The following is a 25,874-nucleotide window of genomic DNA, read 5'->3' as shown; positions in this document are numbered from 1 at the left end:
ACATCACTTGTCACCACAGGCACAGTGCTCCCCCTGCTCATGGATAATCACTGGTGGGAAATGTGCATATTAAGGTGAGCATGTATTATTAATAAAAAAGATGCTTTGGACATAACTTCCTCCTTCCTGAAGAGAGAGCCATCCTGTTGGCCTTATTATTGTGAAATATTGTTAATCTTTTCGACATTCTTGGTATTTAAAAAAGAATTTCCCATTTGAACACAACTTAAAAATCACTATTATTCAATATACACAATTTATTTATTAATCTATTTAAATCAGTCATATTTACAACAATATACCAACATAAGCCATGTGTATCAGAAGGTCGTCGCTCGCCTGAGTTCAGCAGTCAATCTGATTTGCTAAATGTTTGGCACATTCATTAAACACAGGTCAGATAACATGAGATTTTAGACATGTGGACATTTGTAAATTTGGTCAAACACATTGTAATAGCTAAGCAGTGAAGTCTCTTGTAGCACATTGGAGTGTACTGGCGATGGTTCAGCCCTAAGCCGTGAAGTCATTTTGGATTCACTTGTATATCAAAACTGTTTTACGATATGAACCAACTTTAAAAGAAACTTGATTTCTTCTATTTAGCTAGCAAGTGACTTACTGTGAGTTAAATTAACTCATTATCACTGTCATTTATTTAATTGAAATTTAGGCTTCATAATGGTATCAACAAGTCCACAAAAAGACTAACTCTGACTAGTAAGTTAATTTCTTACCAGCATGCTTGGGCTCATTTCTCTTCTTCTGTATGATTTATCTTTCCATTTCTCAGCACTGGACAGTTCATCATGATCTTGTCATAGCAAATCTTGAACTTAGGTAGCATCTAAGTCACGTTCTTTGTACTTTGAAGTGCACAAGTGGAAACCTAAAACTGCAAGAACCAGGGACCTGTGCTTTTTATATGAGGTAAAATAAAATCTACTATTAGCATCAACTGGAGGATTGTGGTCTGGATGTGGACCCAAATTATGTGTACACCTGGTCATCACACCCATATGTGGTTCTGCCCCAAACTGTTGCCACAAAGTTGAAAGCACACAATTGTCTAGAACAGGGGTGGCCGAATTTATCCACAAAGGGCCAGTGTGGGTGCAGGTTTTCATTGCAATCAAGCAGGAGCCACACCTGATTCCACCTGTTTTATTAGTTGAGCTTTCCTTTCAATAGATTTAGGTGTGGCTTCTGCTCGGTTGGAATGAGAACCTACATCCACACAGCCCTTTCCTGATAAGATTGGCCACCCCTGATCTAGAATGTCTTTGTATGCTGTAGCTTTAAGATTTCCATTCACTGGAACCTGTTCCAGGATGACAATGCCCGTGGTCCGTGAAGACATGGTTTGCCAAGGTTGGAGTGGAAGAATTTGTGTCATAAACAGAGCCATAACCTTATCCTCACTGAACATATTTGGGGTGAACTGGACCACAGACTGCCCCTTGGGCCTCCTTGTCCAACATCAGTACCTGACCTCACTAATGCTCTTGTGGCTGAATGGGCAAATCCCCACAGCCACACTCCAAAATCTAGTGAAAAACCTTCCCAAAAGAGCTGAGGCTGTTATAATAGCTAACAGGGAGACCAACTTCGAAATGGGATGTTCAACAAGTACATACAGGTATGAAGGTCAGGTGTCCACATACTTTTGCCATATCATGTATTTCATCGCTGGAAAAAAACAGTGTAGCAAAGACAAAAAATGTATGAAAAATTGTCTGCAGTTCAGCAACTCTAATCTTCTAAACATGAACCAGCACAGCTTCTTCTGTAGCAGACTTCTTCACTGTTTGCAGTCCAAATGGCACAAATTTATGTAAAGTTTTTAGCTGAAGGCAGCGCATCAAACCAGAAACTAGCTACAGGGCTAGAGACATTAGGTCAGAAACAGGAGCGTTTTCACAGACTTTCATACATTTTTTTATGCATTTTATTTATCCTCATTTGTCTGATTCAAAGACAAAAAAGTCACATTGTAAACAGAATGAACAGAATGAATGACGTATTATTGTGCTTAATTTCTCCCCTGTATCAAATTCATAACACTCGTTTTGTTCTCGTCTCTACTGCTTTGTCTGCGGAAATAATCGAAAGTGGTAATGTGAAGCGCCAAAGAAAACATAAAGCAAAACATAACTTTTATATGTCTGTTGTCACCATTTAGTCACCATGTAGTAATGTTAACTGCTTATCTGGACCTTTGTAAACAAGGAATTTTATGTAACTGGACCTTTATATTTTTTAGTTGAATACCCGGTACAAATTACCCACTAAAAAGCCTTTTGTGGAACGAGTGATTTAAGCAACTGTTTATATTGCTTATGGCATGAAATGGGCTTGCAAATACGCAACACAGAAAATCAAGGCAAAAAGTGTAGAATATTGAGAAGTATTTATAAGCTTTATATGATGTCACACTACACTTTGTCACAGTTACCTAAATTATAGGCAAATTTAAAAACAACCTGTGCAAACATTTACACTACAACACATCTGGAAAGATATAAGAACAAGTGAACAATAACAATAAAGTTCATATTTCTTTCGGCCCAATTAGGCAAAATGCACTGGCCGGTCATAGGCAGCATTACATTACATCCAAATGCTTTTCATATGTTCATTATGTGAATTTCCATGAACTCAAAAGACAATGTGAATCTTTTTGTATTTTCAGCTACCGTTATGTCAATATTCAAATGTGGAGCAACTAAAAAAATAATTAAAAGACAGATAAATATGGATAGACTGGAACATACATTCATTGTCATTTAAAAAAAAAAAGCAGTTTAGTTAGGCATTACAATATTTGTGACAGGCATTCCTGTAATTTCAGGTAGTTACATTATTTATTCAGCAAATGTTTCAATGTATCTGTCACCACTTACTGCAATTCTATGTGTAAAATACATTCACTAACCACTTTATTATGAACAACTGCACCCCTGCTCGTTCGCAGATAAGCCAAACATGTGGTAGCAGTGTGATTCATAAAATCATACAGATCCAAGTCAAGAACTTCAGTTAATGTTCACATTAAACTTCAAAATGGGGGGAAATGTGATTTCAGTGACTTTGACAGTGGCACGGTCGATGGTGCCAGGCGGTATTGAGTATTTCAGAAACTGCTGATCTCCTGGGTTTTTTCATGCACAGCAGTCTCTAGAGTTTACACACACAAAAAAAAACAACATCTGGAAATGACTAGCTGAGAAAGGTCAGAGGAGAATGGCTTGACTGGTTAAAGCTGGCAGAAAAGCTATGGTAATGCAAATAACCGTGGTGAGAAGAAAAGCATCTCAAAAATATATTTTAAAAAAACATGCTGAATTTTTACTCAGATGGCCTACAACAGCAGAAGACCACATTGTGTTCCACTCTTGTGAGACAAAAACAGGAATCTGAGGCTACACTGGGCACAGACTCATCGAAACTGGAGAAAACTGAATAAAGACCAGGCAATGTCTTCAACTATACAGCTTAGGAGAACCTGTGCCACAGTCACGGTCACTAAGACCACATATTTTCCGTATTCTGATGTTTGATGTGAACATCTAACTGAAGCTCTTGACCTGTATCTGCATGATTTTTTGCACTGTACTGCTGTCACGTGACTGCCTCATTGGAAAATTCCATGAATGAGCAGCATGCGAATGTAAACATTTAAATGAATGGAACCACAGTGGACAAAAGTGGCACATAAAACAGTCTTCAGCTGTCTGTATCTAGAACTTGAGCCTGGTTGGTGTGACTGTGTTTGTTCAGATTGTCTACGGTCTGATTACTCTTGTGTGAAGAGTCCACACGGTTGACTTTATCGGAACAGTCCTGTGCGACAGACTGGCTGTTTTTTTGCGAGTCCTTCCATGAATCCGAGGCGTTTGGGGGTGTGCAGGCAGCAGGTAGTTTGCTCAACAGCGTATTCCTCCTCAGGCTGCTGTCTGAGTCGTTACGGATGCCGTAACCAAGCTTCCGACAACATGGGAAGCAGCGCAGGAAGTCGTACAGGAGGTGACCACCGAACAGCATGTAGATCCACGGGTTGCAGCAGCTGTTCAGGCTGGCAAGCAGGGCCGACAGGGTCACCGCTGTATTCTCCGAATCTGAGAAAGGAGAAGTATGAGAACATGCGGATGAAATACAAGGAAGGATACGCACATGAGATAAATAAGAATCTTTGTTACACATGTCGCCTAAGGGCACATTTGCTTGAAGTGTATATGATCTGCTCATTATCTCTATATTGCCAGCTTAAAATGTTGTAACATATTTACAAGGAAAACATTTAAAATGTTTATTTAAAACATATCACCTCTATTTGTGAACAATGCTAACAGATTTGTTAATAGTACAGCATGTCCTCAGGACACACTGATTTAAGATGCTATGTTGTAGAAGACAGTGTCTAATGAGGTGACAGGTTTATTACTTGTAAACCACATCATATAACAAGAAACACCTATGTAACACCAATATATCATATAACATGATACACCAATATAAAGCCAATATATTATATAACATGATACATCAGTGTCAATGCCAAATCAGTGGTGTTGTATACATGAATGTAATACAAAAATGGGGAAATTTGCTACTTTGACCAAAAAACTTCAATCATACCTTTTTTTAAAATAGGTTTCGCGTGTAAACGCACCACAGTGTATATGAGTGATTTTTTCAGGATGATGCCAACTTTACTACATAAACCTAAATCCAATGTCAGCCTTTAAGCATCAAGCAACTCTGATCACTCTGCAAGTCAATCATAAGGCTTATGAGGTTTAATATCACACTATTAGAAAAGCAGCTGTTCCATTACAGAAGATTATTCTACGGAAGGCGTTACAAAAAAACTCTTCATTTTAAAACATCTGTTAAATTAACTAATGGTTTTATTGAACACAACAGTTTTTCTTTTAATGCCAGCTTTTGTTAAGTGAAAATCCAGATGTGGATGTGTCTTGAAAAAAGTGATGACAAAAGGAAAAACAAAAATTATTTCATCTCAGTGATCACTGAGCAGTTCTCCATGGCACACACAAGACATGCCTAGTTCATTCTCTGCTGTCTCTTAAAGGTCTTTAAGGGGGAAAACTTATATAATGTGCCTAAATGTAAAACAAACAAACAAAAAAAACCTAAATTATTTTGCTAAATTGTCACTCAAACAGGAAATGCTTAAAACAATTCAAGTACAATTAATACACTGTATTGATGTCTATTTATTTTTCTGTTTTGAAAACCATTTAATGATACATTTGCTGAAGCATAGGTATCATTTTTAAAGACTGATGCCACTAAATAATTTATCTTTAGAATTTAATTATCGTTTTCATATGCAATGCTAATGTTATGTAATGATAGACAATAACTTTACATTTAAGTTTATTGAAAAACATACCAATTGACATAATGTAAATGCCAAATGCGTGCCATTTACGTGGTGTGCGCCGTAATTTCGTTGCGCACTTGAACACTCACCGTCCCAGGAGAAATTCTCGTCCCACACGGACCACATCTGCACGATGAAGAACGGAGCCCAGCACACGATGTAGGCGAGCACGATGACGAAGGTCATTTTGACGGTGCGGAGTTTGGCACGGGAGATGGTGCTCACGCTGCTCACCGACGCCTTGCCGATCAGCGCGCTCGTGCCGTGCGCCGCGCCGCTCTTTGTCTTACACTTGACGTTCTTCCAGATGCTCCGGCAAATAAATCCGTAACACAAGACGAGCACGGCGACCGGGATGAGAAAGATGCCTACGGTGATCCAGGTGATGTAGGCGCGCACGCCCCACGGCTGGATGAAGTGAGCCCAGCAGTCGTACACGTCCGAGCCTCTTTCAATCTCGCTGAGAGAGAAGATGAAATACTGCGGGGTGCTGAGCACCACACTGCACAGCCACGTGCATGCGATCATGAGGCGCGCGCGGCGCGTGGCCCCCTGCAAACTCCGTAACGGGTGGCAGATGGCGATGTAGCGGTCCACGGTGAGCATCACTAGCATGTAGGTGGAGGCGAACATGCCGAGCACTTGGAGGTGCTTCACCACGCGGCACAGGAAGTCGGGTCCGTAGAAGCGGAAAGTGATCTCCCAGCAGAGCTGCGGCAGAACCTGGAAGAAGGCCACCACCAGGTCGGCGAGGCTCAGGTGCTTGATGAACAGGTGCACACGCGAGCTCTTCTTGGCTGCGTTGCGCACAGCCAGCAGCACGCTCACGTTCCCCACCACAGCCGCCAGGAAGGTCAAGCTCAGCACCGTGATCTCCAGCCTGGCTACTTCCTCATTACGGCCAAACGGATCGCCGCTGCTGTTCGCCGCCAGGCTCCCGTTTCCAGCTGCGTGCGCATCCGAGGCGTTCAAGCACAGTGTCCGGTTGGTGTGCGTGCTGTTTCCGTGTGGACTGAATTCCGGTGGTGGAGCACAGAGCCCTGGTCCTGCGTGCGCCATACGGTTACTCGTGCGTAATGACTAATAGTGAATAGAAGGAATTCTGCTAAAGTCTCCAGCGTCTTGGACGCGCGCAAAAGGCACAGTCAAGACACAGGCGCGCGCACACAGATCACATTCGCTGTCATTTGCTCAGTGCTACCCGTCTCATATCGCAGTCTCTAAATCCAACCCCCTGCGAGTCTCTGTTTAAAAAGGGGAAGAGTTTCAGTTCCGCCCTTCCTCCCCTACCCAGATATCCAAGCGCTAATCGTCACTGAACACAAGGGGGGAAACATCCGTTTAAAAGCGTTTTAAACAATTTAGAAAGCTGAGGATGTTTCAGGTTTAACATCGGGAACTGGGGCATGTGTATATCATAGTGTGAATATCTTTCAGGTTGTTTTTTTTTTGCTATGGAATATTCTCGGATGAGTACGGACTAACCTTTATGAATTTTCATACTTATATTTGTTCAATGGAAAAGTTTGTTCTGAAATGCTGGCTGAAGGACACAAGCAACAGGTGTGTGTGTGGTGTGTGTGTGTGTGTGTGTGTGTGAGAGAGAGAGAGAGAGAGAGAGAGAGAGAGAGAGAGAGAGTGCAATAAAATGTTTTGTTTGCATGTCTAAACAAAAACAGCTATAAGATATAAAATTCATGTTACAGTTACGTGAAACCAGTGTGTGTGTGTGTGTGTGTGTGTGTGTGTGTGTGTGTGTGTGTGTGTGTGTGTCTGTGTGTGTGCCTATGTATTTGTCTGTGTGCCGGACCACATGTCTGCATAAGGACAGGAATTTCTGATGCTTTTGACCTTGTGGGGACATGAGTCCCCTTTAGGAAAATGTCTTGGGTTTTTTTTTGTTGCATAATTTAAAATAAATAAATAAACACATGATCCAAAAGATCCTCACAAGGATAGTAAGACAGTGGATAGGATAGTGTGTGTGTGTGTGTGTGTGTGTGTGTGTGTGTGTGTGTGTGTGTGTGTTAGAAGAGAGCACACCAACTCTTCACAGGTCAAGCAGGTGAAATGGCCCAATGTAACTTCAGAAGAATAATTATATAAATTAATAAATGAATAAAAGGTGCATTTCACTCTTCACTCTTCTCTGTCCCTCTGGGTTTCATGCAGAGCCCTAGAAGAGAAGCCTTAAAAGAAGGAACCTTTTTAAAAAGTGTTGGTAAGTAAATAATTAGATAAATAAACAAATGGGTAAATTAATAGATAGATAGATAGATAGATAGATAGATAGATCAAACAACAAACAAACAAACAACCAAATGGATTCATGAAGAATCTTTAAAAAAACTATTTAAAATGATGTATGATCAAGCAAAACAAACAAACAATGGAACAAACAAATAGTAAAATAAATTAATCAATGATGCCTAATCAAACAAATGATTCATAAATAAATATTTATATAAATAATAAATGAATACAAACCAAACAAATGAACAAACAAATAAATAAATGGATTAAAATAAACTATGTAGATTTTTTTATCTAACAAAATGCACCAAAGCATAACTGATGAGATGAATTGCAATCACAATAATAAAACAACAAATAGAAACATAGCAATAAAAAACATAAAATAGATTTTAAAGGACACATTTAAAGTAATCCACAGAGGCTGATTTTCCAGTACAAACTAGGATTTGTTCTGTAATGTAAACATAAAGCTCTAGTGAATTGTATTTCACTGGGGAGGAAAGTGAAAACTCGTGTACGCAAGGTGTGTTGATTCGACTCCTGCAGTGTTTATTTATGTTGTATACTCTGCAGTAGGTCATTCAACCCTGTGGATTTTGCTGTGATCACAGTGGCAGCATGTATCCAAATAAATAAGAAGCATTATCTGCCTGTGTGAGAGACGCTGTAAGAGGACAGAGTAAGTGACCTGACGACTTTTGACATGATGCTGGACAAAATACAACCCGGACTGTCTATAGGAATTCCCTAGAGCTGAACGGTGGAATCAGTGGATCTTTTCTGTTCAGTTGTACAGATGTACAACTCTGTTTGTGTGTGTGTGTGTGTATGTGTGTGTGTGTGTGTGTGTGTGTGTGTGTGTGTGTGTGTGTGTGTGTGTGTGTTTGTTCCACTACCTCACAATGAACATCAGCTCCCTCTCTCCAATATACTGTTATATAACGTTGTGCAATCTCAGCCGGAACGTTTCATAAATCATCCTGAGCAAGTGAGCAGGAAAACAAAACTTTAATCCTGAATCTCTCAGGCGTACATTCCATGCCCTTATAACACTTTATGTTTAGTTTCACTGTATTTACTGTAAATATTAAGCTTGGAATAATAAGCTGCATTTAACAGGACATCCGTTAAACATTTATATCTTCATTTTTATCCTCTGTGTTTTTGTCTTTGAATCTTTATTATTATTATTATTATTATTATTATTATTATTATTATTATTATTATTATTATTCATTTATTATTTGTATTTTATTTCATTGCTGTTTGGAACTACTTGATTTTGTTCTGCAGCACATTGACTGACATTTGGTGTTTTTAAAAGTTCTAGATAAATAAAAGTTTCGACTTGCAACTCAGATATTGCAAATATTGCTAAGCAATTTCATCTAGATTTGTAGATTTATTCGATTAATAAATAATGAAGTTTGATAGATTTATCTATTTATTTTTGGTCACTCAGCATGAAAGTGAGGACTAGGAAACTGTAACTTGTTTGCACGTGTCTGTGTGTATCCGTGTATGATCAATGTGTTGACTGATCTTTTTTGATCTTCTTGAGGATGACCGATGTAAAAAGAGAGAGAGAGAGAGGGAGAGAGAGAGAGAGAGAGAGAGAGAGAAGTAGCACACAGTCAGGGTCCAGGAAATCCTTTTGTCCAGCCATAGATAGAAAACACCTGGAAACTAAGAAAATGGATCAAATGAACTGGAAAATATCAGTCCAGATATAGATCCAGTATCTTATTTAAATGAAATGTATTTAATTTCTAATTCTAATAGTCAGCGCTAGATCCTGACACTTCTACTGCTGTGGCTCGTCTCACCCTTCTGACCTGCCTGATTTATCCCAACGCTCTACTACTGCTTGGAATTTTATTTTGGATCATCTCACACAGACAATCTGAAGATTCTGTGACCTTAATTCCTGCCGCTTTAATCATTAAGACTCTTCTGTAACACTTTCTATAAAGCCGCCTATTCGAAAATCATCATAACTGTGCTTATAATCCTGTGGAAATTTTGTACCAATTTTATAAACTCTAATAATGCATCATAAAGCTGTAATAATGCGCCCTAAAGTAATTCCTTTATAACAACATCATGTTGTTACAAAATTTACGTAACAGTTTTACAGCTCACCTATAATGAGGATGCTGTTTTAAATATGTATTTATAATTGTTAATAAATATTACATTTACTTTATAATTAGGTAATTATTAGATATAGAAGTTATAAAGTATAGAAGTTTGTTCAGTAACGTACCCAGCATTATAATGAATAGTCACAGTTGTGTTACAACATGATTATATGTTACTAACCAACTTACAAAGAATTATAAGCACAGTTATGATGATTTATGAATATGGGCTTTGTAGAAATGGCTTAAACTAAAAGAATTTGTCAATATGAGCCTTGCTACTGCCTCCTTTCTGTCCTCCTTTCTGCTTGTTCATTTGAGATCTAAATCTACCTCTGTAACGTTGCTTTGTGATAATGTCTATTGTCAAAAGTGTAATATATATCATTTTACAGCAGGAAAATCCCATCGACGAGTCCTGACATACAGGGAGCATAGTTAGCTGGTGACATCAGTTTTGTGCGTGTGTGTGTGTGTGTGTGTGTTTTTTAAAGTTTGAAATAGTTCTTATTAGAGATAATCGGTATTGGCCAATAAAGGCGATTTTTCACGCTGTGGGCTATCGGCAGATAGTTTAAAAACATCCGATGATTGGGCCAATTATATCCTGTCAATCAAAAGAGGGCGGGACAACACATTGATTTGGTGCTGTGTGTAAAGATGATGTCTCTTGTGTCAAATGATGACAAAACTGCAGTGTGTAATCTCTGTAATCTCTGCACCGCTAAAAATTTTACACCGGAAGTGAGCAGCAGTGAAACGGAAGTTTTGGTGTCAAGTCTAAATCCCCCATTTGCATTTCTTACAGAATTCTTTTAAATTAATCATTATTAATTTACAATAAGGCATAAAAGGCAGAACTATTGGTTATCGCTTATCGGTATCGGCTGATATCACTCTGAATAATCGGTTATCGGTATCGGCTGAGAAATTTAGTATCGGTGCTGTGAACTCATAACAATTGGTTGATAAAATGCTGATGTGTGTGTGTGTGTGTGTGTGTAACTGCCATTAAGGGGCCTTTAGGGGTTATGAGTGGTTTGATGAACCCCAGCTGTGTGTAGGATGTATATGTATCTAACTCGTGGGAAAAGTTCTGAAAAAAATCCTAGAACACCATTTTCCTAAAAGTGTGGGAACGTCATCAGGAGTCGAATAAAAGCTTGTTGTTCTTAGTTGTTGTCTATTTTTAGGAAATGCCTTGAAATGGGTAGAGCTTTTAGTTTTGAAACAAACACTGTTCAAAGTCAAGTGTCAAGCTTTCCCCCAAATTCCCTAAATTCAAAAGACACCTAAGAAATGACTAATGTCTGTCAACTTCAGCCAGTAAACATTGCTTGCCAATAGACTTCTCAATTTTCACTCAATCTAGTGTCATTCTAATGCAACTCCAGAACCTGAACGTCTTTTCTCATGCCATCCCTAAACAAAAAAAGGAGTCTATACTTAAAAAAATCAGGTGAAGGAACAGCCCATTTACTTTAAACAAGAGCCTGTTTGTAACTCGTTTTAATCAAATGCGTCAGTTGACGCTACGCAGACTTAAAACGAGAGACCTTTCAGCAGCGTCTGACGTCTGTTCCTCTTTGTCTGCTTATTATACTCAAGTGGCTATCACATTTTGAGCTTATTTACATGCAGTCGATGCGATCTGCGTCTCACCATGGCTCTTTATGAATGTAACAAGAGAGTAAAGTCATAGCATTGTACTGCGTTACACAAATGTATCCAGAATGTAAAAATGTCAACATGCTGCTATAAAATTCTTTCGCAGATTCTTTCCTAACTCTTTCAATAACTCTTCTTTAGTCTTTTAAACATTTCTGATCTTGTTATAAGTCATCTGGAAAAACGTTGTTAGGCTTAAATCAAATCCATAAACGGGTGCGTCCATAAACGAGCTGCTTGAATAATAACAAGTGACAAACCAACCAAAGTTCTTCTGAGGGCATGAATTCTTTTTTGCCACAACTGATTAGAACCGCTTGATCATAGCACGATTCTCAGTATTTCGTTAGAAAGAGTTTAGGGGGAAAAAAAAGAAGTTAACACAAGTTTTGCATTACTTCAAATGATCCGCCAATGTGACATATTTGGTGTCCAAATTTTGCATGTTGAGTTTTGCACTGGCTTTATTTAACTATATATAGCTAACACATAATAAACAACCAATTAGTTCTAGCTAGAAATCATTACACACTTCCCACAACCGGAGATTGTGTGATTTGTTGTGTGATTTGATACTGTTTCAGAGACGGTACTGCTATCTGTAAAAATTCAAGTGAAAGTCTGTTGTAGTGGCAGCCATATTGAACTGTTAAGCAATTGTTTTGATTTATACACAAGATGTGTGACAGATAGCATTGATGCATCACAGCTCCACATCTGGGGTTAAGTCCTGAGCTCTTGTTAATGAATTTGTACAGTGATGTTTTAATTGCTACAGTTCTGTGTTAGTTCAGCGGTTCGCAGATGGGCACGTACATATCCCTGGGGGTACTTTAAGGTGCTGTAATTTACTAAAAGGTGGTGCAGAGAACTATCCTACTATAAGTTGGTGTAGTCTTGTCACCTCACAGTACCAGGGTCCCTGAGGGATCCTGAGCTCAGTTTACTGTCTGTCTGGAGATTCTCAGACTTAGGGTGCGTCTCAATCAGCTCCCTAGTTCGTACAACAGTATAACATGTACACGAATTCGGCCAGTGGTAAGGACCCTGGCTCACTACTCGTTGCGACACTGATGACTCAATTTCCAGGGACATGACTACGTTCTAGCGTTGTAAAACCTCATTTCATTTGAGAGCCACAACAACGATAACCAGCTGCTTACATTTGTAGACGAAGTTAGCTGAGAGTTCGTCCACCATTTTGTTTAGAACCGAGAGGCTTCAGAAAATATAACGTGATTTCTAGTAAGGGAACAGAGTGAGCATCGATGCTCCGTGGTTTTTGCGGCACATTGTGGGATTTTTTAGGGAGCAAACGTTCCAGTGCACTGGAAGGATTTTGTGATTGAGACAGCCCTTAAAATGGCCGACTGTCTGATCTACTGAACTAGAGAGCTGAATGAGATGCACCCATATTCTCTGAGTGTCTGTGTGGGTTTCCTCTAGATTCTCTGGTTTCAACCTGCCTTCCAAAAAAAACATGCCTGTAGATGGACTATCTATGATATTTTGGCCCCTAGGTTTAAAATATGCATGTGCATGGTGCCCTGTGAAGGACTGGCATCTCATCCAGTGTGTGTTCCCGTCTCATGGTTCTCAAAGTTTGGTGCAGTTCAGTATGAGATAGTTTCGGATTTTAGAAAAAAATCTATCAAAAGTTTGGCTTAAAATTTAATATGAGTGTAACACTGCCTAGAGGTTGCAGTACAGTGTGTGTGTGTGTGTGTGTGTGTGTGTGTGTGTGTGTGTGTGTGTGTGCATGTGTGTGCAATCACACTTACATTTGTTTCAGCGTGTGTGCATATAAATCATACTTTAACCTGGCATGCTCGTTAAGGGAAAATGTAATTACATCATAACTACGGAAAGTACACTCACATGCATACACACACTGAAGCCTCGCCTCGAAGTAAGACATGACCTAAATGAACAGAAGCATAGCAGCAGAGAAGTGTGGTTAGAGAAGAATAGGCTGTGCCAAGACCTCAAGAAAAAAAATTGAGAAAATATGTCTTTAATGGGAGATGATCAGAGACAGAGAGAGAGAGAGAGAGAGAGAATGAGAGGAGAGGCAATAAGGCTCCCTTATCTCATCCGCCTCTCCATCCCTTATATCTAATAATTGAGTTATCGTGGGCTATGCCCTCTCTCTCTCTCTTGCTGTCCTTCTCTCTCCATATACTGTACTAAACATTATTAGCGGATGTGTAAGTTTGTGCCCCGAGCTCCTAATTTGAAGTGGAACACTTTGTAGTTACATTTCAGACCAAGCAAAAAACATTGTCCTGTATCCAAACATCTGCACATTTAATATCCAATATATATGCATCAGGCTGCAGGATGAATAATTTAATCATTCAGAAAGTGTCTTTCCTATAAAAAGCATCAAGGGAAGGAAAAATAAATCATATACAAATAGCTTTATTTAACGTTTACACTGAATGCTTTAATGAAAGTGCTGTACACATGGCAGTTAAAAGCCTGTAAGATTAATGAGTTCATTTTTTGACTTTATGCAGAACATCAGAGTCAATTAATGCTCATCATCATAGTTTTCTTTTTGAAATACATTTCTGTAGGAATGATAAAATGAAATGACAACCTCAGGTTTTGTGGTTTTTGTCATTCCTTTACAGAAAACACACATAAATACACATGAATAATCACATGATACACTTAAACGTGGTTTTCAGACACTTCATATTTTTTAACATATTTTTCACATGTAGAGATTTTCCCCCCACATGATCTGTTTCTTTTTACATGTAAATTTTTTGTATGCAGCGGTTTTAAAATGATCACATATTTCTCACACTGGGCCATATTCAGAGTTGAGTTAAGCATGTTTAGTGAGGATTTAATACCAAAATGAATCTCAGCTAAATGATGAGAATCTTAAGCTTCTTTTTACGGCTAAACTTATGAATTTATGAACTTATGAATGAACTTAAAGTGAGCTGTAAGCATAGCAAATGAGTGCTCAATCAATGTATTCGTCAAAGCGTGGGCATGTTTTCTTTCCAGAAGAGCTCAGTGAATTAATAAACGTATTGACGCTGTTTTATTAATTTGACAACTCAAAATAGTGAATTAAAAGTGTGATAAAATAGCTTATAATCCATGTACATATTGTATGACCTTAGTGTGTAATAGCTTCGTTAAGTTGTGTATGAGAAACTATTGAAGCACGATATAAAAAATAAAATACAAAATAATAAGATGCACTGGATCAGGTGCTATTTTATAAGCTGCCAAATAATGAGGGAAGAACCTATAAACTTAATGTGATTTATTACAGTTAGGACTATTCATGCAGCAGTATACTGACCATACAGTATATAAGACTCCTATTAGATGTTTACTTCAGTGCTTGCCATCTTCTCATTTATAAACCATCATATTAGTATTTTTTATTTCTCATTTTAAAATCGTCATGTGTTTTCATGTTATCCTTGATATCAAAACAGAACAAATCCCCATTTCAGTTTTCAGTAAGCATTTTCTATTCCATTTTTTTTAAAGCGTTTTTATTTTTATTTGAAAGTGTGTATTTTAAGGGTGGTAGTCTAGACGCTACTGAAAACCTCAATCTCAGAGGCTTCTACACTGTAAAACCGGATAAGTTCATTTAACTTAAAACATTTGAGGAAACTAATTACCTCAAAATGTTTAAGTTGATAAATACATTTCTTTAAGCCAAATACACTTAAATATAACAAAAATTTAACTCACACTTTGTAATTTAAAATACATTTTTGTTATATTTAAGTGTATTTGGCTTAAAGAAATTGATTTATCAACTTTTATGAATTTTGAGGTAATTAGTTTCAGCAAATTTTTGAGTTAAATGAACTATCCGGTTTTACAGTGTTCTCAAGAAAAATCTGGCAACCTCACAGGCATGAAATACAGACATGCAATACATGAAAATAATCTGAACAGGAGCCCAGGAGATCAAATTATGAGGCTGAGTAATCTGACTTAAATCCACAATTTAAATCAATACTTACACAGGAAAAGTTATGTGTATTTAAAGCTGTGTAATCTGACTTTAAACAGATATCATTTTCCCTGTGTAAATATTGACTTAAATTGTGGATTTAATCAATTACTTAACTCGATTTATAATGTCACATGTGGGTTTGCTTAAGTTCTTAATGTATCAAGGCATAACAGGTTGAAATGAACTTTCAAATTTTTCACATCATCACCTAACCACATACAAAAAACATATGATCACAAGTGAAATGTATATGATTTTTATGTACGGGAATTTAGAGCTAATCCCTTAATGCAAAACAATAATAAATAATAACTATTTAATGTGTTTGGTTTCACAGACATAAAAACAAGTCACACAAGTAACAAAAAATGTATTACAAAATAAAAATATAAACATTTCTGAATGTTATTATAAATGTAGACTATCATTCCACTTGTCCCTTTTCATGTGTCCTACCGTTTACTTTGTTGTTGTTTTTTGCAAATCACTCTGTCAGTTTTATTTATTCTCAATTTTCTTCCAGCTTGCACTGTTGGAAACAGTCTCTTGAAGCGCACTGATAGCTTTTTGCAGCACTAAGAAAAGGCCAATATTTTCTGGTTTAGGTTTGTCATATTTGTTTTTCTGCCTTTTGTTACCGGCTCCTTGAGAGTATGAGCCTGTTTAACTTTTTGTGCATTAAATATGAATTAATAAAGTACTGTGCCAACTGTTTTATGTCTTTAGACACATTGAGGCACATTGAGACACACTGACTAGAGGGAATGCTAACTTTTGTGCTCGCTGATAAAGATCTCTGCTTATAAAGATAAATCATGCTCACTTGCTGTATCATTAAGGCTATTTGCTAATTGTTTTTAATACACATGGAATTTTGATTTGTAGATAAACTGCAACTATGCTATGGAAGGGGATTCGGTGAAAAATTTTTCCAGTCCATTTGTACATGATATTGACATGACAAATTCTACTTTCACAAGTGTGTGTGTGTGTGTGTGTGTGTGTGTGTGTGTGTGTTTAACACTTCAGAATGCGACTTCTCAAAGCAGATGGCTGGTATTTATTTCTGATTCATCAGGGTCCTTGTGTTCACAGACAATCCCTTTGACAATAGCTTCAATTGTAATCTGTTGTACTTCTAATCTGTTCCTCCTTCAAACACTCCTCAAATGGCAGAGTTACTTGATTGGCAATTTCCAAATTAATTTGGTACTATTTTCCAAAATATAAACAAACTATTAGTCTAATTTAAAGCTCTAAGACCCTGACCATGTAGTTACTAAGTAAATGCATCATGCAGAGATATAGCAGCTGTATATTGTGCTACCTCCTTTTGCCAAGATAACAGCTCTGAGTCTTCTCCTATAATGCCTGATGAGGATAGGGTTAGGGTTGGAATACATGGCAAGGGATCTGAGACCATTCCTCCATACAGAATCTCTCCAGATCCTTCACATTTCGAGGTCCACGCTGGTGGACTCTATTTTTCAGTTCACCCCACAGGTTTTCTATGGGTTTTGAGTCAGGGGACTGGGATCTTGATTTTGTGGTCAGTAAACCATTTTTGAGTTGATTTTGATGTATGTTTTGGATCATTGTCCTGCTGGAAGATCCAACCATGGCCCATTTTAAGCTTCTCTCTCTCTCTCTCTCCCTATGTATGTATATATATATATATATATATATATATATATATATATATATATATATATATATATATAGAGAGAGAGAGAGAGAGAGAGAGAGAGAAATATTTTTGTATTTTATGACTTCTACATTATTGAGTCAGTACAAAAAACATTTTAGATTCCCAAACTCTAGTTTTCTAGCACAAGATTAAATGTTACAGAAAAATGTTTGTGTGTCAGTAAAGAAAACAGCATATTATGTTTCAGACAAAAAACATAATGAGCTGCTGGGTTGTGCTGCGAAAATAAGCAGCAAGTGCCAGAAGAAGTCTCCAGAAGAACCATGACTGGTTCTGCAAGATGCTCAATAAAACTGTTTTATATATATACACACACACTGACCTCTGCTTTTCTAAAAAAAAAAAAAAAAAAGAAAGAAGTAAAAAAATTCAAATGAATAGTGCACGTCCTGTTTGCATCTGTATTTGTAACTGTTTAGAACACATTATCAGTTCATTCTGAGTAATGTTTTTATATTTGGGTACATCCCTAAACTTAATGAGCCCACTGCTTAATGAGAAAAACACATTTCACTTTTCTCATTAAACAATGGGCTCATTACAGATTTGCATTAATTTCCTAGAATGTTCAAAATACTACGTATCCAAGTACCTAATACCTACTCAGGTCAGTGTCAGTCAGAATGGACTCATTAGCAGCTACTAAGCCAAAGTCAATAACGCTAAACATCTGATAATACTGTGGTATTTGTGTACAAGCTACTTTATTAAAAAATGGAAGGTATATAATTCACATAAACAAATCCAGAGTGATTTCATTAAAATGCACAGCACTGTTGATCAGAGAGTGGCTGCTCAGGAACATGTCGAGACAAAATGTGCAAGTGGATTCATGGCATCAGTTTATTATCCTACATAAATTATTGTTAATAGTTTACAGAGGAATTCTTAAGACAATTGAATCCAATGACTTGTGCTTAAAATTTATTTCCATGACAAAGATAAGTAGGAAAACTGACATGAATTTATTTCCAAAACAAAAATATGGTTAGCAGTCTGTCCCTTGTGAGGCTGAACCGAAGGAATGTCAAATGTGGGCAAAATTGTCATCACGACTAAGTTGAAGAATCTAAAGTATAAACCGGTTTTGATTTGTTTTGCATTTTTCCATCACTGCACAATTCATATTCAAGATTGACCTGCGAGATAGTCTGGTACATGTTGTCACTAAATGAAGCCGAGAACTCCCTATATTCACAGGGGGAGGCCATTTGACTGACACGGTATAGTAGATGACCGTCCTTTTTCAATATCACTGGCATACAGGACTCTTTTAATGACATGATCTTTTTTCCAGTTCGGTGACTGCATCTTGATTCAAAAATCTATTTGTGTCAGAGTGTTTAAAAGGTTGTTTTCCTTTTGGAAACCAGTACATGAAAGTGCAGAGAGCCAATCAGATTCTGAAGCTTCACGATTCTGAAGCTTGTGGCCAGAAAAGCGTACAAAAGCACCTAATGAGCCTGCAGTTTTAAAAGAAAGATCAACATTTTGGCAAACATTGAAGTGGTCTTTTCCATCTTAAACCACAGGAGTTTGCCAACAATTACAATTTTGTATTTTTTATTGCATGTATCCATGAAATAATGTTAGTTACTGTACGTACATATACAACCAAGTCATATATCAGAGTAGAGAGGTTTGGCACACATGGGCACTGAATGGTTTTAATAAAGTTTAAAAATGTATACATCACAATGTATATTTGATCATGAGCCATCTGAAATGTTATATCCCTGCTTCTCCTTCTGTCTCCTGTCAATCTCTCTCTCTCTCTCTCAGCCAAAAAGCTTCAGGTGACCTTTTTCCTGGCTGACGTCATTTCTCCATTATGTCTCAGTTCCTTTGAAATAGACCGATGTTAATGGAGAGTTTGTAAATCTCTAAAGGGCCATGAACATTTTATTCAAGCCTGAGGCTTTCTGAAATATCTGGCTGGTAAAAGAAAAACATAAACTCCAAATGGCAAGAGGAGGTGCAACATGGCAGAGAGAAGGAGGATGGAGAGAAGACAGTTGAGTGTATTGACATTAAAGCCATGTGTTGAAATATTGTACATTTCACTATAGGATGCCTTTGGCTATGATTGGCTATGCAGTTCCTTTATTTCAGTTACCATTTTGCCCTTAGTATGTGCATGCAGTGATCCTGTACTGCATTTAAAACAATTAAACACTATCGATATTCCACTATTAGGAGCAGATTCATTTAGGAAAACCTCTAACATATTAATGGGCTTTCAGTAACTGTGGATTATGTTGTGGACATTGGCATGAGGTGTGTATTGACTGTTTTTGTGAAGTGAGGCTAAAGATAAGTGTGCTTTTTGTGGCTATCTACAGGCTAGTATATCGCTGAGAGGTTCTGCACAGAGAATTATCATCATGCCTGAGTGTGAGAGAATGAGAGACTGAGCAAAGAAAGCCTCACTCATATCTAAGTCAAATCACAAGCTATGCCGCCAAAGCTAATGTTTTGAATGAGGGGCAGTCTTTCATAACAAGGGCAGTAAATAGTGTGGGAAAATATGATTATATATACACTTTGTGTAATTGGTTTTCCAGTCTGCTGATCAAGGTTTTGTTGTCGTATGTTCTGTGAGCAAGTCCAGAAATATAAAAATATATGCCAAAGTTTGTGGTACAGTATTATTTGATTTAGAGCAGACCAGTTTGAATCAGAGAGTCCTTATTTATGCTCCAGATAATGAAAGAAAGTCTGCATGTCTTAACAAAGAAATTATTTTTGCACATCACTTTGTACTTTTTATTTGTTTATTTGTGGGAGTTTTCCCGTCCACCGTCGCCTTGCTCAATAGGGATAAATTCACACACTTAAAATCTGTATCCTGCGTTTATATGTTTCTGTAAAGCTGCTTTGAGACAACGTCCATTGTTAAAAGCGCTACACAAATAAAATTGAATTGAACTGAATGATCCTGTAGTATTTCGCTTGTATTTTCTCATTTGTAAGTCACTTTGGATAAAAGCATCTGCTAAATGAATAAATGTAGTATGCTTGTCTTTGTGTGCAAGTTGGCGTGTGAATCCCCAAAATGTGTTTTCCAGGTGAAAAAATTTACAACGTACCTCTATTTTACAATTTAACTGTGACAGACAGAATTCCATTCATTCATTCATTCATTCATTCATTCATTCATTCATTCATCTTCAGTAAGCACTCTGTCCTGGTCAGGGTACTGGTGGACCCAGAGTCTGTGCTCAGTAATTTGGGAGCGAGGCAGGAATACACCACGGATTGGACCATCACAGGCTCCAAACATATACAAATTCACACACATTCATCCCTAGGGACAATTTAGAGCACTGTGTCACCCAATAGAATTCCAGGAAGTTAAAAAAAATCATTGTGGGTGTGTTTTGCAATATTGTTGGTGGTTGTGGAAATTGCAATAATTCAATATTACTGTGAGAATCCAAAAGCACTTCAGAGGATTAAAAGACAAGACATTATAGAATATTTCAATTTATATCACATGCAGAAACGGGGAAATCTTCTTATTAATAGAATATCATAATAAGGAACAGCTGTGAGGACAAAGTTAAATTCTTGTCTTCTTCATTTTGTCTGTATTTATTTTTGATTTTTTTTTTTTTTAAAAAAAAGAGGTAGAACATTTGCTTGTTTAAGAGATTCTTGAGACATGATGGAGCTGGACTATGTTGCAAGTGTTACAGCCTAAGGTGATTTTTTCCACCCTGTAAACGTCAAAATTTCAGAAGTACTTTTATCTTGTGTGTGTGTGTGTGTGTGTGTGTATGTGTGTGTGTGTGTGTGTGTGTGTGTGTGTGTGTGTGTGTGTGTGTGTGTGTGTGTGTATGTATGTTGAAAGGATTGTTTTCCACACCAAATGCCTTTCATAATAAATCATTCAACTGATATGTTTAGAGAACACTGAATGTGTTTCTGCTCTTTACCGTTTTCACCTTTATTTAGTTCAGCCTTTAATCCACTTAATAAATGACCATCACTTCACTACAGACTTTACACACATGCACTCAGACACCCTCTTTATATCTGGAGTTCATTTGGAATATTTTTCCATCACTGAAATGACACAAAATTAAAGTTTTCACAATGTCCGGAAGTTATTACCCAGAAAACCGTAAGGTTTTTCATTCCTGCCATGGTCATGACCCCGGCAGAGACGAGATCGGGAATGATGGGATTCTGGCCTGCAAATAAAGTTTGCAAAGTTCAGAACCAAATAGGGCCAGGACACATAGCTATGTGAGATACCCAGCAGCCTGTCTGTCAACAGTCAACCTGTGGTCATCTGTCAAAACCAGTGGAGGACCAGAGCTCACAAGTTTGTGTCCTTATCATCGTTTGGAGAGGTGATGAATGTGGAACTGAGATCAGACCATTACTCACACCGCACACCAAACAGAATCATGTGTGTCAAAGGCTCAGTCAGGCTATGTCAGATTTCTTTGTGTGTGTGTGTGTGTGTGTGTGTGTGTGTGTGTGTGTGTGTGTGTGTGTGTGTGGTCAGAGTTTATTATATGGAACATTTGTATGGTATACTGTAGGTATAAGCGCAGGCACTTGCACATGTGCTCTCTCTTATTTATTATCTTGCGTATCTGCACATGTGTTGAAATGGTCTAATGTGCTTTCCTCCTGCTTGATAAGTGATTTTATATATATATATATATATATATATATATATATATATATATATACACATATATTGTATTATTTTGACAGACAATAAGTCATGTGTCAGATAGTCGCCACTTTAGATGCCTCATATCTTTTTTTGCACTTTTCTGGACAGAGACTTCAGGATCTCTAATTATCCACACAGCAGCTTCCAACAAGAAAAAAAATACTTTTGAGCTCTGTGACGCAATGAGCTTTTAGTCAGTCCATACAGGATTTTTTTGTGATTGTTGCAGCCAAAAATGCTTGATTTTGCTGCGGCATTTTTCAAAATTTGCAGTGCGCTTGTGCGCAATTTGCAGTTTTTTGTGCTTTTTTTTTGCGGAAAACTATTTATGAATTTATGAAAATGCAATTGCGCAAATTTTTTTGCAGTGATGTTTGTTGGTAAATGAGACCTTTTTTATCTGGAATAATGTTCGATGCACGTGAATCGAAGAGGGCTTTGGCTGAATGTGTCTTATGATGACGTCACAGGATGCGTTTCGGCCCAAATCTGTGGAAAATCTGTGGTAATTTTTTAAAATTGCAAAGTCCTATTGAGTTTGCTTGATTTTACATTAATTTCTGCGATTGCAAAATAGCTAAATCCTGGAGGGACTGTTTAGTAGTAAGATATAGTCACTGCATTTTAAAAATGTTAACAGCATTCCATCTATAAAAGCTACTCCAGGGTTTTGTTTGAAGAAGTAATTGCAAGTAAATGTGATAGTCTCACATGTTTGCAGATGGGTTCCATGTCAATCAAATTGCCTTTTCTTGTGAAAGTGGGCCGCATAAAGTACCGGACTCTGAAGTCTGGCTGGTGATACTATGAACTATGTACTTTGTACTTCTTAAGGTACGGCACAAAACATAACATGATTGACTACAAAAGTGTGTGCAATATGCCGGAAAACAATGTTCCAATTACTAAAGGTGTAAGTCAACATGCAAACTGAGGCTGTGACAGCCAACTCAAAGTGCCTGTGTTAAGCACAAATTGAGTTAAGTGTGATTTAAATGTTAAGGTGAAATGGTGGACATGGTCAACCACAGAGCTGTCAAAATGTTGTTATATTGCAACTCTTTCATGCACTCCGGGATCCGTGCACGCAACCATGCAGCAAAAGAGCTTACCTTTTTCTTCAGAGGCTCAGCAGTGATGTCTGCTCTTCATATTACTCTCAGGAAGGATAATTAACAGTCAGCAGTATTCCCATATCATTTGAGCTTAACACTTCACTATCAGAAACAGAAATGCTGCAGTTAAGGCTTTGTAAGATACTTGTTGAAGATATTACTGTAACAAACAGCTTGGAAACTGATCATATCCATTATCCAACTCCGCTGGGGCTTGGCAGGATAAACAGCTTGTCATCCAAGTCCAAGTGCTTCTGAAAGATGAAAAAAGTTCAGCAACTCAAAAAAGGTCTAAAATGATAAAATTATGGCATCTGGTACATCCACACTGCTATACACCAAGGTAAACATTAGGCCATGTATCAGTTCTTATGACACTCAACCATGGAGAGGAATGTAGTGCATCAAACACTAGAATTACCTTTACCAGTAGTGCCAATTTAATGCTAACAAAACTAAGCTTCTAGCAAAAAGAAAACAAACAAACAAAGGATTAGACCACTATATTTCAGCATCTCTGAATCTACTTCCTCAACTCTGTTGCAAGATATAAATGGGAAAGAGGACGAAGATGACATAGCAGGGACCTATTATCGTCTACCCACATGGGGTCACAGTCATGAGGTGGTGACTTCATGCACATGGGAAGCCTCTACTAGTTGTTGGTGTGAATGGAGGAAAATGGAGATAATTAAAAACAAGTAAACTGTGACTAATTTAATGGGGTTCAGATATGCTAGATGTGCTTACTACAGGAGTAGTGGCTCTGATGGCAACCTTGTGGTAATAAATTGTGATTTAATGCTGGTTTAATGGCTCTAAATTAATTCTGGGATATTTACATCTTAATGATCCTGCAGGGTCATACAGCCTGGGTGGCTGTTGAATTTGGGGAAAGCACGTGAAGCATTTGTTGTGTTGATTTTGTTTGATTTGTTCATTGCAAACAGCTGAAAGTCTGCACATTTTGAGAATAAACCTGATTTGCAATGGGGGTTGAATAATTTTGCTTAGTTTTTGGGAGGTGGAAGGAAACCAGAGAACCAAGAGGAATGCCACACAAACATGACACAGACAGTAACCCCACCTCAGGATAGATCCAGGGACCCTGGAGCGTTACCCACTGGATCACCATAATCACCCCCAAAGACCCTTGTAATCATTTAGTTAGGAACTGCGTATGGTTTTCCCTATAGCCATTACAGTAAGTTTGTATCTGTTATCTGCCACATATAGATATGACTTCTTTAGTGTCCCTGTGGCTCATCAGCTTTATCTGAAATGATTAGCAGCTATTCTCTATCCCTTACACCCTTAAATTTGTGCGGTGTTTACAAACTAAACCTCAGAGACCCCCCAGGCAGACCATAATTGTTCTCACAGCTTCCAGCCTAAACCAATCAGACTTCAAACTTGATACAGAAAAAGTGTTAACATTTTGGGCGTTTAGGAAACAGTGTATTATTGAAATCAGTTGTGTATCTGAAACAAAAGCTCATTGTGGATAAGACGGGAGCAGCTGATTTAGATAATAACCCTCTTGCCATCTAATGCAGAACAGCAGAATATCTCCCTGATGACTAATGGCACAATCATACATTTAATGTAGAGCAGCTTATGTACTTTCTAAATGTCCTATCTGTTTATGTTGTATTCCGTTTTAAAACTGCTAAAAGCAAATGATTACAACTTAGGAGATGAGTTGTGGAACTGAGTTGCAAAACTTATGAGTTTATGTGTTGTCTTTCACAGTCTTCTTTTGCAGTCCATAAATCATGTTTTAAATATTTGAAGAGGCATAATGAGTTTATATAATGGAGATAGTGGTTACAAATAATTTTAAAAAAATCTCTTAAGCCTTTAGACACTTAAGAACATCGTACACGTACTCTAGGCACTTCAAGAAACGCAGCTGTAACTTTTATTAGATTATTCAAAGTCCAGTTTTAATGTATTGTGAATTTCAAATTGTCATTAAATTGCTCTGGAAATTACTTCAAAACAATAGTTTTGCAAGTGAACACAAAAGCATTTAAATATAAAACTTCCTCCCATAAAACATTTTTTTTCAATCACCATGTCCCCTTAGGAGCTCCATATAAATATACCAACACAATGGAAAAAACCTGAACCAGGTCAATAATTAGCTAAGTTGCTAGTCAGTCAGCTGGCTAATTTAGCATAATTATAACCAGATTCATTAGAAGTAAATATGTTTTGTTTGTTTTTTTGTTTTTAAAAAATAAATAAATAAAAACCTTTGACTATAAATCTCAAATATGGTTGGAATCATAATATATAAGTTTTTGGCAGTTATGCTGTGATTTTCATGAAGTATCTTTGAACAGCTGATAAATTCCACAAAGTAGACTTCAAGTTAAAACTATAATAAATTCAGAAATGATTCTGATGCTCATATTCTCTGATCCGCCATGCCTATTTAGATCAAAATGTGCAGGCTATTTGTTGGTACCTTGAATTGTGAAGGCTACAGCAGGGGGAAGAGCTTTCTCTTAGTATTCGGGATTCAGACACAGTCTCAGTGTTTAAGTCTAGGCTGAAAATGTGTTTGTTTGCTCAAGCTTACCATGAGTAGACTTTCTTTTATGCAAAGTACACAGTCTTATCCATCATGGGATAGTAAGTATATCTAAATAACAATCTCTCCCTCACTTTACCTCCCTCTCCCTCTCCTTCTGTCGAGCTACACATAATTTTATGGAGATGCCAGTGATCCTGACCCTTTCTGGACTCCAGACCTGCCTGATCCATCCAGATGCCCTACCTTGAAGTACCATGAAATAGTTTTAGACCTCAATTCCACTTGGGCATTCTCGCTGTGGTGGCTGGACTATGGTTTCTACTAAGACCTTGGGACTG

The 25,874-nt window shown here is 37.6% G+C and overlaps 1 protein-coding gene across 1 annotated transcript; it reads right to left on the bottom strand.

The window, feature by feature from the left end:
* Positions 1–1,951: 1,951 nt before the first annotated feature.
* On the bottom strand, positions 1,952–6,619 carry avpr1ab (arginine vasopressin receptor 1Ab). Its single transcript, XM_017493823.3, has 2 exons — positions 5,500–6,619; positions 1,952–4,118 (listed from the first exon to the last, which is right to left on the bottom strand). The coding sequence occupies exons 1-2, from the start codon at positions 6,467–6,469 to the stop codon at positions 3,727–3,729; spliced, it is 1,362 nt and encodes a 453-aa protein (XP_017349312.1). The 5' UTR covers positions 6,470–6,619; the 3' UTR covers positions 1,952–3,726.
* Positions 6,620–25,874: the final 19,255 nt, after the last annotated feature.

The sequence above is a fragment of the Ictalurus punctatus genome, chromosome 19 (assembly GCF_001660625.3).
Source record: "Ictalurus punctatus breed USDA103 chromosome 19, Coco_2.0, whole genome shotgun sequence".
In the NCBI taxonomy this organism is placed as follows: domain Eukaryota; kingdom Metazoa; phylum Chordata; class Actinopteri; order Siluriformes; family Ictaluridae; genus Ictalurus; species Ictalurus punctatus.
Note: the sequence above shows the minus strand (reverse complement) of the source record. Positions and strands in the feature narration are given on the sequence as shown.